The sequence below is a fragment of the Numida meleagris genome, chromosome 11 (assembly GCF_002078875.1).
Source record: "Numida meleagris isolate 19003 breed g44 Domestic line chromosome 11, NumMel1.0, whole genome shotgun sequence".
NCBI lineage: Eukaryota > Metazoa > Chordata > Aves > Galliformes > Numididae > Numida > Numida meleagris.
Window position 1 is genome coordinate 136181 of NC_034419.1, and position 16715 is coordinate 152895.

The window sequence follows — 16715 nt, forward strand, 5'->3', positions numbered from 1 at the left end:
CCTGGAAAGAGTCTTAGGTAGACATCTAACAATGCTATTACCCCCTGTTTTGCCATGACTCTACGTGATGGTCTGTGTTTCTAAAACGTGAGACAAAGACCCAGGTGGAAAGGACCCATGAAAGCGTAAGGGGCCTGAGCTAGTTGTTGCTAACCTGCTTTTATCGCTGTGTGTCCTTGTTCTCAAACACTTGGGACTCTTTGGAGCTCAGCTGAATGCTGCTCATTTCTGGATGTGTGCTGACATTTGATCTCAGCAAAGCCGTGTGTGTGGCCAGAATAACATCACCAAAACACCAGGGCCAGCGCTGTTGTGCTGGAGCATCTTCATCCCAGCCATGTGCTTCTGCTCCGCCTTGTCTTTGTCTGCAGAAAAGGAAACCAGACTTGGTGTGCATGGGTTCCTTTTGCAGGAGATTGAAGGGGATACCATAGGTTCTCTGCAGAGCAGTGGGGTCTTCCTCTGCAGAAGTCCCCCGGCAGGAGGTGGCTGCAGGGAGGACACAGGAGAGGGAAGGGACCTGTCGCAGGAGGACCATGACTTCCTTTCTACTCACTTCTTGGCTGCCCTGCATTTTGGAGCAGCTGACTCAAGAGGGCAGCAAGCGGACGGGCTACCACTGGCTCCAGCTGCCAGCCCTGCCCGGCTGGATCCCACCGACGGCCTCCACGCCCGGGAGGGCTGCGTTTCAGAGGAATTTGCTGGGATGACACGTGCTCCTGACTGAAGGACATGGAAGGACCCGGGCGTTCTCTGCTGCCCTCTCCCCATGCCCCTCGGCTCCTGGCTGGGGAGGCAAGGATGTCTCAGTGCTGCCGGGTGTTGTCCTTTGGCCTTCACCCTCCTCAGACTGAAATCTGGTCTCCCCTCTGCAGGTGACATGAGCCTGGAGCCTATCTCGTTCTGAAACTTATGTGGTTGCCAATGTGACCACGAAATAGAGGTGAAACCTCTCCCTCCCGTTGTCACCATGGTTACAGCTGCCTCCTTCGCACTTCCAAAAGGGAGCCAAGCAAGTTTCTTGGCACTGAGTACACGGAGCACATGCAGCACACGAAGGGTTTTAGACACAGACGAGCCTTCCTTGCACAGCCCATTGCTGTTCTTCGTGTAGATTGAAGGCGCTTTGTGAAACACACGGAAAGGTCAGCTATTTTCACCATGGCTTGCATAAGAAACTCAACATCCTTTGCTGTAAGAGCTGCGTTGGTGACTTCCTACTGCAGCACTGAATCACAACAGCTTTCCACAGCAACCAGCAGTAAAAATAAATCAAGCAAGGGGAAGTGGCTGGCTTCAGCTCTTCCGCTTTCTGGGGCGCGCGCTTGAGTCACGGAACAACAACGCCGAAGACACTTATTTTGCTGATAGCAATGAAATCCGCAAACGGCTCCTAGCACGGTCCCGCCGAACACACAGAGACTTGCAGCGGGACGCTCAGCTTGCCCGAAGATAATCAAGGGCTCAAGTGCTGCGTCGGTTCTGCGTTTCCAGCAGGGGCCGGGCTTAAGAATTAGCCTAAAAGGGGACGGGCACAATGAGGGCAGTCCACTTTGAGGCCTCTTCCCCAAGCGAGCGGGGAGTTCCACCAGCGCCGCTTTTGTTAAGGAGCCTCGCTCCGGCCCCCCAGCAGTCGGCAGGACCCCGCGCCCCTTCCCGCGCTTTGTCCCCGCCCCCTCCCGCTGCGCCTCATTGGTGCAGAGCGCTGGGGGCGTGGCATTGGCGAGATGGTGAGCGTTGGCCCCGCCCTCCGCCCGCCCCCCGCGGCATGACACGCAGGGCCGGCAGCGAAGCTCCGCTTTAATTGAGGCCGCCGGAATGGGGCGCGCCGTGTAGGGCACGGTGGGGCCGTTCCGCTCCGGGCCGCAGGCAGCGCGTACCCACGGCCGCGTGGAGCTCGGCACGGTTTGCCGCCGCGGCGGAGGGGAGCGGGTGGAGGGCTGCTGCCGAGCCCCATGAAAACGCAGGTCTGGGGGAGTTCCCCGCGGGCGCCCATGGCTGCGGCGATGCCGTGCAAGAGCGCCGAGTGGCTGCAGGAGGAGCTGGAGTCGGGCGGCGGCCGTTCGCTGTTGCTGCTCGACTGCCGCTCGCACGAGCTGTTCGAGAGCTCGCACATCGAGACGGCCATCAATCTGGCCATCCCTGGCCTGATGCTCCGCCGCCTCAAAAAGGGCAACCTGCCCATCCGTTCTATCATCCCCAACCACGAGGACAAGGAGCGCTTCGTCAAGCGTTGCAAGGCCGACACTGTGCTGCTCTACGACGAGGCCACCGCCGACTGGCAGGACGCCGGGGCCGCCGGCTCCGTCCTGGGGCTGCTGCTCCAGAAGCTGCGCGACGACGGCTGCAAAGCCTACTACCTGAAAGGTGAGGTCCCCGCCAGCGGGTCTTGTCCTTTCTCCCCGCCCCGCTTCCATCCTCTTCACAAAATGGTGGGAGTTGGGAGCGCCCCGCTCCCTTCTGCCCCTCTCCGTCCCCCGCCAGCGGACACAGCGTCCCTGTCCGCCCCGCCGCGCTGTTCTCGGCTGACCCCGGCTGTGCCACTGCCGCCCCGGGGTGCCCCTCCTTTCCAGAAACGTCCTCTCAACCCCCTCCTCCCCAAAAAAGCGTTCCCCTCTCCTTCCCCTCGGAAACAGCAGATTGGCTGGAAGGGGGCTGTCCGCCCCCGGTAGAGCGCTGGAGGAGCGAGGGGTCTCCGGGTACTGCGCACGTGCCCTTCGCTGAGGCTGGGGGGGTCGTGTCGTAGCACCCCCCCGGCCTCCGCAGCTGTCTCCGGCCCCGCTCCTCTCCGGTCGCTGGGAGGCGGCGTTGAGAAAGAAATAACAGCTGGGCCAAGGTGGTGGAGGCTGCTACCGGCAGATCTTTCACAACGCCGCTGCTTCTCGGGAGCCCTCAGTTAGGGGGGAGGGGGGGGGAATGTCCTCCCCGGTACGGGCAGTAAAGGCGGGTATTTGTAGATCCGCTCCCAGGAGCCTCCTTCCGAAGTGACCGGAGGTGTCCGAGAGTCGGGCCCCAAGCAAGGGGCCTCTTCCCTCTTCCACCCTCCTCCCCCAGAGCTATTCTTCCGCTGTCCGCCCGTGCGGGTGGGTGCAGCTTCGCCGGTCCTCTGGGACCGCGGCCCTTGTCCCCATCGCTCTCGTTTCCAATAGGAAGGAGCAGTGCTGAAGGTTGGTCTGAGCACTCCCCGGTGGGCACGGGGGGGCTAAGCAGCTCCTTTCTCTCCTTTTTTTTTTTTTTTTTTTTCCGGGAAACTCGGTGAGAGCTGTTTCAAATTAAAATTCCAAAATGGCTCCTCGGTGCTGCCGGCCGCGGGAGGAAGAGTGCCTGTTGGTGAATGGATGCGGCAGGAGCTGCCTGTCCTGCACTATGACCCCAAACCCTCTGCTAACTTATTTTCCAGGAGGCCTTTCTAATTAAACAATTTGTCAGTATCAGCTCCTGATGGCTCACTAACAGCTTAGTGCTGCCTGGAAGGAGGCAGGTTGGTAGGGGTTTTTGCTTCTCTCTGCCTTCCTTCCCTCCCTGTTGAGCTAGAGAAAGGACTTGAGGACAGGCATGAAGGGAAGGATTTCCTTGGTCATGCTTTGGTCCGGGTGAAGAGTGACCCTGTGATGCTGCCCTGTCACAAAATGTTTGTAATGATAAGTTAGAGGTGAGAATGGCTCTTTGGCAAAACATACAGCCTTTTTCCCTGCTTGATGTTATTTTATGGTTTTCTATGGCCTGGGGTGGGTATTTGCTTGTTGTCCTTACTTTGTCTTTTCAGATGCTTCTGTGCTTTTCTGCTTAGGTGGCATAATAACTCCTGCCTGAACTACATCTCATGAAGCTAAATTTGGCAAGATTGTCTCTTGCCATTCATTATGTTTTTGGATGTTTGTTTCTTTTGATGCAATTGAAATTTGTTTGGTATTTATCAGACTCAGTAAGAAACTCTCTTTCCGTGGGACTTCTTTGCTCAGTAAGAGCCTGGGGGAAGCCTTCCTTAGGGTGCTTTTTGGGCAGTTGAGCGCATGCATGTGTGTTCAGGTGGAAGGCTATCCTGTGTGGAAAAGTAAAACATATTTCTCTCTGCCTTTCTCCATTTCCCTTACCCAGGTGGCTTTAATAAGTTTCAGACTGAATATTCAGAGCACTGCGAGACAAACCTTGACAGCTCCTCACCCAACAACTCTCCCCCAGCATCCGTCCTCGGCCTTGGAGGGCTGCGGATAAGCTCTGACTGCTCGGATGGTGAATCTGACCGGGAACCCAGCAGCGCTACAGAGTCAGATGGGAGCCCCATCCCCAGCAATCAGCCTGCTTTTCCAGTCCAGATCCTACCATACCTGTATCTGGGCTGCGCCAAAGATTCCACCAACTTGGACATCCTGGGCAAATACGGCATTAAGTACATCCTGAATGTGACTCCCAATCTACCAAACATGTTTGAGCATGACGGAGAGTTCAAATACAAGCAGATTCCCATCTCAGATCACTGGAGCCAGAACCTCTCTCAGTTCTTTCCTGAGGCCATTGCTTTTATTGGTAGGTAGCTGGCAGAACATCTCTTCTCATGCTCACCACTGGAGAATGTGGCAAGCAGCTTCCCAGTGCTGCTGCCAGTCTCTAGCCTTACCTCTCTGGGCCACGGCATCATTGCTAGCTTAGCAGTGTGCCATCCGGCTGCTGGAGTGATGCCTTTGGTGTGCGTTCGCTGGGAGTCCTCCCTGTCTGGAACTCCAGCACTTGAGCCAGGTCTCCTGTGAGCAGTGCTGGGAAAGCAGTCCTGCTGCTCTTTGCCCTTCAATGGGGATTTGCTATGGTGTGAAATACTGAGCTGAGGCAATGTGGAGCTCTGGGCACCTGCTTTGCTTGCAGGAAGGAGTGCTGCTGGGAACTCTGTTACTGTGAATGGTGCCAGCAATTTCCTGAGTGTGGATAGAGTCTCAGGGTTGGGGGGGGGGAGGGGGTGGGGGCAGGCTTCTCATCAGGTGATTTGCTAGTCTAGTTGTAATCCTGCTGGAAGTCTCCTCAGCATAACTAACTCCTTGTGTGGTTACTTCTCCTATGGTAAGTATCAACACAATAAGTGATTATAACTACACTCCAGAGCTCTGCTAGGAAAAGTGCCATGCAAGACAGCCTCCGAGGCAGCCTGGGCTGAGTGTTGAGGGGGGCACAAGGGCAGATGCCTTTTCCCTAGGATTAACTTCGAAAATTACTGTTTTTTTCTTTTGGAAGTGTCTGAGCTGAAGGGGGATGCTCACTTCCAGTATGAGCTGTTGGTGATGGTCATTAGCCTCATCAGTTCTGATTTACTTGGGAAATTGGCACAGATCATTAACTATTAAAAGCTTGATGGCTTTGTATCTGGTTGAAAGTATAGTGGGGTAGGTAAGGGCAAGGGGCACCTTTGCCTGCAACAGGGACCTGTCTGATGTCCTGTCTGCACTGCCCATGCAGAACCCATTATTAAACATCATGGGTAGCTTACAGGGTCCTTGCTGGCATGTGGCTTTTTGGAGCTGTCTGCTCCAGTGAGGCAGTGTCCCTGTGAACACAGTGCTCATGCTTTCCATTTAATGGCAGGAAATGAAGGATTAATTACCTCACTCTAAAAATCAAACACCAAGAAATGCAGCATAAGTCAGATGAAAAGCAAAAATGTCTTGGAAGAATATGGAGCAGGGAGAGAGTGGCGGAAGGGCTGGATGTGCTGGGGGGTTATTGCCCATGGCACTGGAAATCCCTGCCTGGTTTTAGATGCTGGGACAGGATCCTGTTGTGGCTTGGGTCTGGATTTCACTTTGCCTGCAGGTTCCCACGTTGATGGTGCCAGAGTGTCTCTACCTCTGGCTTTGCATGGGGACCCTCTTTCTCGTGTCACCTTCTCCCTCCTTGCCAAACTCTTTCAAGCAATGGACTGCAAATATAACTGTCCAGAAGCAAGCAGAGCTGTGTACTTGTATGCACTCAGTGTGCTCAGCACTGTGTCCCTCTTTTAGCACCAAGATGTCAATTCATAGAGGGGTCATGCTGTTCTGGCTGTGAGAGAGACAATGAGTATGTGTGTGCTTTTCAATCAGTGGCCAGGGAGGGGAAATGTTGTTGCTGTTCTCTTGTAATTTTTTTGGTACAGCCTGCATTCCTACTCCCCGCTGCCATTCGTTCTGAGAATCTTCTCCAACACAAGCATTTGTTTGTAGTGAAGTGTACTTCTTTCAATCCTAAAAATGATTTCACAATAAGGGAAGTTCCTGCACTTCAGGGTTGGCTTCACTTGGCTTTGACTACATTCAGATAACTTTCTAGTGGAAGGATGAGAATAGCAAAGGAAAATTGTTTGCACAGTGTTGGGCCATGCTCCCATGTTGCGTGCAGCCAGGTGTTGCTTTGGTGGTGGTTGTGCTATGCCCAGCATCTCCCTGGAGCTGTCCTCTCCAGCCTTGTCTGCCTTTAGAGGGGCTGATGCTCTCTGGGGAAGGGATGTGTGCCAAGCTTGATCAGCCCTTTAGTGTCTGAGATGCGTGGTCTTGCTGTGCCGAATGGGGCTGTGTCACGTTGCTGCATGGTGGGAATCTCTCAGTAGCTCTTTTGGAAGGGGTGAGGTGTCAAAGGGATGTGAGATGGTGTCAGTGGGAGCAGAGGATCCAGTTCTGGCAGTCATCCTAGTCCTTTGAGCATGCAGCTGCCTCCTGGCCCTTCTCCAAAGCTGTGCTTTCTTGGTGCAGAATAATGGACTCCCCCTTCCCCTTGTCTTGTTTCAGATGAGGCCCGTTCCAAGAAGTGTGGGATCCTTGTTCACTGCCTCGCTGGCATCAGCCGGTCTGTAACAGTCACTGTCGCCTACTTGATGCAAAAACTCAACTTGTCCCTTAATGATGCCTATGACTTTGTGAAAAGGAAAAAATCCAACATCTCCCCAAACTTTAACTTCATGGGCCAGCTCCTGGATTTTGAGAGGACTCTGGGACTCAACAGCCCATGTGACAACCGCTCGCCCAGTGAACAGCTCTACTTTACCACCCCCACCAACCACAACCTGTTTCAGCTGAACACGCTGGAGTCCACATGAAGAAGATGCCACCTCATTGGAAACTTGGGCATCAAATTGCTTCTCTTGAGCATTTCAACTCTTACAAAAAATGTCTTGCCAGGCAGCTCTGAAAGGACTAGCTTCTCTGGGCAGAGGTGCCTCATTGCTGCTTTAAGAAGGCTAATGCCATTCATTAGTATCCCAATGAAAGTGGTTTGAATAGGTAGCCTTTTTACAGGGGTTATCTGACATGGGCGATGTTAAAGCATTTTGAATGCAGCTGTTGCCAGCAATAACTCCTTTCCTGGGTGCATTGGGACCGTCAGAGCATGCACATGTGTGAAGAGCTACCAGGGTTGGCTTGCTGTGGAAAGTGAGGAGACTTATGCACTTGGAAACCTTGAACAAAAAGTGTTGGGCCAAGACTGTTTTAAAACCAAGTTTACTTTTTAGATTTAAAGAGGAAAAAAAGTAGATCTTACTCAAGCTTTGGGTTCAAACTCTTTTTAAATATGTAAGTTCCTGACTGTTTGTACAGACAAGGTTGCAAAACCGGTATTTTATTCTGTTTCTTGTTTGATCATTTATTATTTTTTTAATCAAATGTTTATATTGACCAAATGCATTTTGCACACTTTGTGAAGCCTTGGTATGTCCTGGCATATTAACTGGGTACTCCATAGAGAGATACATGCTGCTGCTGTTGTTGTTAGCATCTGGTAGGAAGCTTTGTGATGTGTGGAAGGCCAATTGGGCTTAAGCGCAACCCCTTCACCACTCCTGCATTCGCAATCATAAACTCTGCACTGATTCAGCCAAGGTGACTAAGCTGCAAGTTTGTTTTAATGCCACCCCTGCCAAAACACTGTTTGCTATTGCCCAGAGGGAAAACTCTTTGTAGCCTCCAGAGTTGGTAGAAGCATGTCTGAGCCCAGCTTCGTTTTCTGCTGCCTGTTGACCGACTTAAAGTCATCCAGCTGGCCTGAAATCATTCCAGCTTCCTGGGAAAAGAAAGGAGTCATGATGTTGGCATCCCTGGTGCAGGGTCGAGTCTTTCCCATGTGTGCACATGCTTGGGGAGTTGGATGACATGGCAAGAGCCTAGAGCATAGCGGGGGTCCCATAACAGAAGAGGACTGAATTGGCACATGTTGAGTGTGCAAGAGGAGTGGAGAGATGTGGAAGTGCTGATGAGTGTTGTAACAGAATTTTATATATATATATACATGAATATATATATATTAGCTGGCAAATTCTGAGATGACTGGAGCTTTCAACAGAGGTTCTGATTTTTATTTTTTTTCTTCCTCTTTCAAATAACTTTATGCTGTGCCTTCTATTCTGAGAAGACTTGTTTATATTTTTGGCTAGTGTTTGGCAAACACCTTATACCGAGCCAGGAGGGGGAGGAAGTGGTAATAATCTCTGGGAGCAGGGCAGAACGGATTTGGAGATTTCTTTATTGGCTGCAATGTAGTCCTTCCTTTCTCCCCCCCTCCCTGGCCACTTTAACTCTCATGTAACTGAAAAAAAGCCACGGATTTTTTTCTAAGTATCCAATTTTTTTGTACATTTTTGAAGAAAAATAAAAATTAAAAAAAATCCCTCCATCTGGAGGAATGTTTGATGCTGTCACATCCTGAAAAAGTTCTTTTTTGTTAAAGATGTTACCAGAATGTTGGAATGAACTTCTTTTGTTGTTTTCTGGTTGTTTTTTGTTTGCTTGTTCATTAGGTTTTGTTAGTAACAACGATGGGATCATGGGTCATTAGAAGAGAGAATGAGTGTAAGTATGGTTGCGAGTGAGCAAACTGAGAATATCTTAATTTCATCTTACCTCATTGAGGAATTTACTTTTTCAGGGATTTTTTGACAGTGCATCTGCATTGCATTACAGCTAAGCTGGTTTGTAAAGGCTTCCTGTGTTGTTAGTTGTTTTTTTTCTTTTAAAGAAGAAAGACGATTTTCTGATTACAAATGGAGCTTGTTAGCGAGGAATGGTTCTGCCTTCTGAGTTATGAAGGAAAACTAGTGACACTATATATATACTGATCCAATATTGGGACTTTGTTTATATTACAAATAAATATTATTTTTTCTTTAAAATTGATGTTTGTCAGATGCTTGTCTAGCCTCTGCCCATATAAGGGCATGCTGTTCTCCTATTCATTTTTTTTTTTAGTGGTTGATTAGTATTCTTCTGTGACCATGAAAAGTGTTTGCTGGGAGATGTTCAGGTGTGGTGTTTGGTTTCATGCACAGTTTTAATTTTTAAGACCTGTAGGGGTATGTGGGAGGATGAGGAGAGGGATGGGGTATTGGATGAAGCAGGGAACAAAGAACAGCTTAAGGATGGGACTGGCCTTGACCCCAAGCATTCCTCTGTGCCGAAAATAAATAGATAAAGACTTTTGATGTTAAGCGTGGCCTGTGAAGGCATGGCAGAGTTTTGCTCACAACTGCTGTGGTAGCAGATCTTCTTGCAGGAAAGCAAATAGTCGGGGCCTTGCAGGTAACCATCTGATGAGTTCTGGGTCCCGTGGCTCTGTTCACAGCAGGGCAGGACTTAGCTGGCTCTGCCAGTGTTCAGGACGCTTGTTTTTTTCCTGAGCGCTGGTGCAAGTGGGCTACTAAGAATGGTTAGGTAAGGTTATTAACAGCTTGCCATTTGCAGCTCACCTGGAAACACGCAGGCAAGAACTGGCTGATGTAGAGCTGGATGCAAAGTCCATTGTCCTAGCTCAGGAAAAATGGGTATATATTTTTTTCCCTCCCATCATTCCTTCTTCTGATCTAACCAGCAAGAAATGAAATTACTATCTATTTAATTGTTCCTCAGCTTTGTGCATATTTGTTCTTCTAATCCTCGGGCCTGAGCAGGAAAGATCTCCAGTTTTACTGCATAAGGAGCTTGGGCCACTGCAGAGCAGGGTAGGTGGTTGAAGGCTAAAACAGGAGCTTATGGAGTGTGTGCAGTGAGAATTTGTTTACTACTTGACTGGATGATGGGAATCTATATATTAGAAGCTTGTTTGTGGCTCAGCAAATGAAAATAGCTACCTGCTATGTGGGGGAAAGAAGGCCTTTAGGTTTTCTCTTGTAATTACACAGTAGAGTAGCTCCTGAGGAAGGAATGGAGGAATGCTGGAGGCTTGTTGTGCACTTGTAAAGGTTTGTCAGGTGTTTGTTTATATTTATTTCCCCTTAATTTCTTACAGTTTCCTGCTAAGGTGTGGAATGGGATATCTGCAGTTAGCACAAGCTCCGTGAGCATGTTTGAGCAGTCACTGAGCTGTGTCTGGCTAGAAGACCACAGCTGCTATTTGCACTGGCCTTGGTCAAAGAACTAACATGCGGGCAGCTCTTGCATGGTACCTCATCCCAGGAGATGCGAGTCTGAGTATCCTGCTGCTGCTCCACTTTAAAGCCCCCTTGCCAAAGGAAGGAGATGACTTGTCTGAAAAGCATCCTGCCATCTGCAAAGCAATCTTTCTTATGGGACCTGAAGGAGCATTTTCCAAGCCTTCTGGCCTCAATGGTGGGGAGCAACATGCCTGCCTAGTCCTCAGCCATCACTGTTTTGCATGTCTTGGCTTCCGGACTTGAGATATTTCCTTGGAGAGCCGATGTCCTGTCAGAGTAATTTACTGAGGAGACAAGAGCTGACATCAGGAAAGGGTCAATGCTAGAAAAAGCCTTACATGAGAGGAGAGACTGGGGTTTGTCTACGCTCCCTTGCAAATGTGGGCATAAAGCGTAGGAGCAAGGGTTGAGTGAGAAAGCTGGTTATGTTCAGATTGGTGGAATTTGGCAAGGAGATGCTGCTTCCCACATGCAGCAGAGTGAAACTTCTTGGTTAACACATTGATTGCAGGCAAGTCACTTAGAAGATGCTCTGTGGTACTCCACTCTACAAAACCAGATAGTCTCCTGCTCTGGCTGGGAATTTCTTTTTTTTTTTTTTTTTCCCCCAGTGGACCCCTTTGTCTTCTCTCTTGAACAGCTAGAGGGACTGCAGGCTGGTGCTTTCAAAATGTTTCTCCCTCTGTTTCAATTAAAGGCAGAAGTTTAAGTAGTTAGTTCTGAATACTTCCCATGGGCTTTTGCATAGCCCATCCTAGCCTGCCTCCCTCAGTGCTCCTTGGCAGAGCTGGCTGCTCACTCTAGCCAGAGTGGGAAAGGCAAGGAGAGCAAGTACATCCTGAGCATGAGGGTAACTGCATGTGAAACAGGAGAGTAAATAGAGCATGTTCTCCGGGCAGTGCAGCAAGGCTTATTTATGCTTACACTGACAGAGCATAGGCAAGGGGAGTTGTGCTCCGAACAACCATGGAATGGAGATGGGAAGGACTCTTTACAGCATTAGAATCCCAGGCGAGCAGTAGACAAACTTAGAGCTTCAGATTTAGTTGTAGCTTACTTTCCCTCTCTTGTCCACTTTTATCCCTCTCCTAGGTGCTTATTTCTTAGTGTGGTATCAAATGCAATTCAAGCGTGATGCAAGTCAGACTTCACATCTCTGAACTTGCTGCTTGCTGTGCCACCCAAAGATGCACAAAGGGAAACACACTCTTCCTGCTATCATCCAAACGCGGAGGCTCATGTTTCCAAAATAGACAAGTTACTTTTGGCGGTTGTTTTAATTTTCTATCCTTTGTGTGAGCAAATCAGGCTATTTCTACATCATGTAAATAGTTCATTTCATCAACACATCCTTGTATTTACAACTGATTGGCTCAGTCTGTGGCAGTTATGTTCTGGGCTGCTTAGGAAATATGTGAAAGTGGGATTTCTTTTGGATGTCAAGCCAGTTGCCCCTGTGCCTCAAAATCTTTCTCATAATTGTGCTTCAGTTCTGAATGCTTGGTTGGTTAAATTTAATGGGATGGGGAAGGGAGGTGGTAAAATATCTAGCAGGTTGGGAGAGTCAGATGCAGCCTCTGGTGCCCTGTTTGTCCCTTCCCTCAGGAGAGGTCTCTCTCAGCCTGGGAGGAGGCAGCCATTTTGTGCCACTTCTCCACAGCATGCCCCTCCCTGTCATGGCTGTCACCTCCTGTGGTTCTGGAGTGGTGGGACAAGGGCCTCTTACTGATCTGGGAGGGATTGGAGCAAGGTGGGAATACCTCAGTAAGCACTGTCTCCTTTTAATAATCTGGCTGTGGTTCTGCCTTCACCCTTTCCCTCTTCAAAACACGTCAAGGATCTGCTCTGATACCCATGCATGTTTTGCTGCCTGAGATAGCACATGGAGGAACCCTGGCTGGTGGCCTGGGAAGGCCTGATGGGCCTGCTGGTGGCCATTGCAGTGGCTACAAAAGCACGGATGACACCTGCAAAGGAAGTGTGGGAGAACTTGTCCAGAAGTCATTCTTCAGCAGCTGGCGGCAGCTGAACACCTTTGCCTGCGATGTCTGTGGCAGACATTGGCAGTCATGATGGCAGTGGGCCTGAGCAGCTGGAGATGATGAGCTACTTGCAGTGGATCTGTGTGAGTCAGTGGTGCCTCTGGGCTCCCCTGCTCAACTGTATCTTGATTGTGTTGTTGGGTTGGGAACTTGGTCAGGATGGAAGCTGTGGTTCCACTTTGATGGCATAGTCAGCGGTTGGTGATTAATTACTGGTTGGTAATTAATCATAGGGCAGGTGCAGACACCCAGACTGCTGACATTCAGCCTCTGTGGTCAGCCTGGACCCACCTTACACCGTATGGTGGGGCCCCCATCTCCACATGGTGTAAGATGAGATCACCAACACTCCCTATTCATTCTTTCTATTCTGCTCTTGGTGGTGGTGGTCATTGCTAAAGCTACACATGCTTTGCATTATCCTTTTTTGCTTCTCTGCTGCTTTTTGTTGCTTCAAATAATTGAGATTTGAAGTATTGTCACCTGGAAGCTGTTCCTACGAATCTGGGGTCCTGCAGGAGGCTGGAATCTGGGCTTTCTTTCAAATATCAGGGCCTGCTGGAAATGGAGACCAAATGCGCTATGGCGAAGATGATTGTGGCTGCTCTGCTCTCAAGGAATCCAAAAACATGTAGGGCCTTAAAAAGTAGCTGGTAAGGGAACCAAGTCTGAGTGGAAGAAGAGGAATCCAGACATTTATATTTTTCTACTTTTTTTTTTCCCCTGGAGAAACATCTGGCTTACGTAAAGTCATTTGCTGGGTTTCTCACTGCTTTTTGGTAGCAACAAAAATCTCTGCATTCAGACACTCTGTACTTCTCATCTTCTATCTCTGCCTCAAGGGCAAACTCTTCATAATTTGGAGTTCTGGTTTTATGAAGTTCACTCTTTGTTTCTGGTTGTATTGCCTTTTTTTTTTTTTTTCTTGTAAGGAGGGCTGTAGTTTGTCTTGTGGTTTTGCCTTGTTTTTGTTTTTCTTTCTTCCTCCGGGGAGATGAGGTGTGATAAGCCTTGTACAAAATGGGAGGGACCATATTGGTGCATTGGTGAGACCCTGGTTACTGATCCGGTGTTCATGAAAGCCTTGTGCTAGCAAGAAACTGAGCTCTAAGGTTGAATTGCAGATGAGGCACCTTAGCAAGACAGCATTTTTCTGTATGGGAGACTTTCAAGGGGGAGAGATGCTTGTGGCCTCTCTCCTGTGGCTTCTGTTCCTGCCTCCCCCAGATGTGGCTCCAAATTGGGCACATCATTTGGCTGCTTCTCTCCAGTGGTGCAGTCTCGTTCTTACTCTAAAATTCTCTTTCCTCTCCCTGAATGGCTGATGTCCTGCTGCTTGGAGCAGGCAGCAGTTGTTGCAGGATTGCCCCTGAAAGCCAAAGCAAGATTATCTTAAAGCTGTTCAAAGTAGGATGCTGGATGTGAGTTTGAAGAGATTCTGGGTGCTTTGTCCAAATAAAGTGTCATCTCCTCAAACAGCGTAACAATCAGCTCTGCTGTCCATTCTGTCTATGTCCTTTTCACCATTCATCAACTTCCTTCTGCTCCTATCCAGGCTGTTGTCTTCAAGTGATCCTGCACTAGAGGTTCATGCAGCCATGTCTTGGCCATGCGTCCATTTGGCAGAAAGCTGAGAGAGACGTTTGGGTAAGGCAGTTTATTTATTTATTAAACAAGAATTTTCACTATTAATTCATTCCTGAAATAGCTTTCTCTCTCACTGGACAACTTCTTCCTGCTAGAGGACAGTCCAAGCCTGTTCTGACAGGCAGTTTTTTTGCCTCACAGCTCTGACTGCTTCCTCTGTCTCTCCTTTGTGTGGGAGGTGTTTTCTCTTTAAAAACTTCTGCTGACTTCAGTGGGTGCTAGTTTGTGCCCAAACATGCACTGATAGTGCAGTTCAGTGCTGAAATTTGCTGCTGATTTTTATTTGTGTTGCTGCAGCATGTTTTTCTTTGCAAAGGGAAGGACTTAAGGTGGTTTGGGGAGGGGCTGGAGTGTTGTTGCATGTTAGTAAAGGAGTGGTTCTCCACTGACTGTGTGTGCCTGGGTCCTGCAGCAGAGTTGAGAGGTATCAGGCCAATAGGGGTGCAAATAAGCTGCCAAACTGTTCTGCAGAAAAGCTGTCTGAAAAAGCACAAAGCAGCCAACTTGCTCCTTTCTTGTTTTGGCAGCTGCTGAGAGTGTTCTAGAGAAATTCCTGGTCTAGTTTTAAATCTTGTAGAAGTGGAGAGAAATGCATGTGCATGCATGTAGCAAGACTTGCAGATGTCAGTTATCTTAATAAAACAAATCTGGTCGTGTTTGAAGCTGCTGTCTGCCAGTGTGCAGTTCTTCATACAGAGTTAGTGCTATCACCGAGAGAGAATTTTCAGTGAACAGGACAGGACTACCACTGCTTGTCTGTGGCTTAAACCAACAGTAGCCAGGAAATCCCCAACTTGTTGCCTCTTGATGCTTCTCCTAGAGCAGCAGTATCAGTCTGGTGCAAGCAGCCTCATTCCCTAGACTGGGCTATCTGGGCCCCTCCCAGATGGGAAAGACAGATCTTCTCAGGAGGGGCACATCTATCTTGTGGAAAGCACTACTTGATTGTAAATGGCACACCAGGAAAGCTGTCGATGTTCATGCCAACCTTTGGTTAACAAGGGCAGTGACAACCTTGAGCCTGAATGAAAGGCCCAGTGCATTAAATGGGGAGCACTGTGGCTTGGTAAGGGGCTGGTGTTGTGGTAGATGGCCAAGCATCACACAGTTGTTTGCTCATTCCCTCTGTTCCCCATGGGATGGGGTGAGAATCGAAAAAAACCAAAGTAGAACTCGTGGGTTGAGATAAAACTACTCACTAAGATAAAGAAAAGGAAGAGGGGGAAGGAAAAAAAGATAATAGTTATAACAAATATCTACATATATGTATGTATATGACAAGTGATGCACAAGCAATGCACCACCTGTTGACTGATGTCCAGGTAACCCCCTAAGCAGCTGAAGAGAACCCAGTGAACCCCAACCCCTTTCAGAGCTTTCCTTCCACGTGATATCATATGGTATGGAATATCCCTTTGCCCAGTTAGTTAAAGTTAGCTGTCCTGATTTTTGTCCCCTCCCAGCCCCTTGTGCCCCCCGTTGGTAGGACAGTAGTAGAAACAGAAAACTGAAATGTCCTTGGCTCTGTGCAGCACTGCTCAGCAGCAACTAGAAACACTGGTGTGTTATCAGTGTTGTTTTTCTCCTAAAACTAATACATAGCATCATACCCGATGCTGTGAAGAAAAACAACTCTGTCCCAGCTGAAACTAAGACAGCTATGATGGGGCTGCCTCACCTGGAAAATGGTGGCTGTCCTAGCTAATGTTAATTGGCCACCAGTAGATGAAGATGTATGCAGGAACACCCTCCTTGCTTCAGTGTTAAAAATCAAGTTTTGATGTCTAACAGTCCAGAGTAACTCCCAGATGTTGCTATTCTGAAATAACTATGAATGAAACTCTAGATGAGGGTTAGTCATCTTCAGTCTCCAAAAATTCTGTGAGCCTGTGGAGAAGCATTTGATTTTGTCTCAGGAGATCTTTATTTTTCTCTCTGAAAATTGGGATTTTTTTTTTTAATTAGCTTTTTAATGCCACTATGCATCCAATACAACTGCCTGTGCAGCCGAAGTTTGTAGGTCAGGCACGTCAGATGCTTAGCAGGACTCACAGGTAGTATTTAATTGCATTCCAACAGTAGCGAAAGCAGCAGCAAGGATAATAAATGAATTATAAGCTACATTACGAAGCTGAAAAATGCCACCCACTCATTACATGTCTTTAAGCACTCTCATTGCTAGCCAGTCTTTGTGAGAACTGATCTTGCTTCTCAGTGTCCAGCTTGTTCACTTAATATCATTACATTACATGAAGCAATCAGCCCTTCCTTGTGAAATAAGAGGAAGATGCTTTTCCATGAGGTTGTTTTCTGGGTGCTGAAATGTGGGTAGCTTTGGGCTGGAGGATTCTGAAGGACACTTCACAAAAGCATGATGTGGCTGGGAGGTGAAGATTCCACATGAACAATGGGAGTGGGATGTGGGCGTCAGGATGGCGTATTGTCACTAGGGGAAAGAGGCTGTGCTCTGTTCATCTGTGTGGTATTGAGGAATAGTTCCCAGCAAAAGGATGTTGGGAAGAGCCACTTTTTTTTTCATCTGGATAATTTCCAGGGCTTGGGAGTGAGCTGGGTTGCTGTATAATGACAGTTCAATCTGTGGCTGCTCCAAGCCCAAGGTGTTGCAGGAGGAAGTCCTGATAGTG

General features: G+C 48.7%; 1 protein-coding gene across 1 annotated transcript; it reads left to right on the forward strand.

The window, feature by feature from the left end:
- LOC110404683 (dual specificity protein phosphatase 7) lies at positions 1748-14732 on the forward strand. Its single transcript, XM_021409203.1, has 3 exons — positions 1748-2367; positions 4099-4527; positions 6750-14732. The coding sequence occupies exons 1-3, from the start codon at positions 1956-1958 to the stop codon at positions 7055-7057; spliced, it is 1149 nt and encodes a 382-aa protein (XP_021264878.1). The 5' UTR covers positions 1748-1955; the 3' UTR covers positions 7058-14732.

What these genes read in the sequence shown, in the direction of transcription:
- LOC110404683 (XM_021409203.1), top strand. Translation starts at nt 1,956, where the DNA reads ATGAAAACGCAGGTCTGGGGGAGTTCCCCGCGGGCGCCCATGGCTGCG. An exon ending in CAAAGCCTACTACCTGAAAG is followed by an intron (nt 2,368 to 4,098) that starts GTGAGGTCCCCG and finishes TCCCTTACCCAG; the next exon opens with GTGGCTTTAATAAGTTTCAG. An exon ending in TGAGGCCATTGCTTTTATTG is followed by an intron (nt 4,528 to 6,749) that starts GTAGGTAGCTGG and finishes GTCTTGTTTCAG; the next exon opens with ATGAGGCCCGTTCCAAGAAG.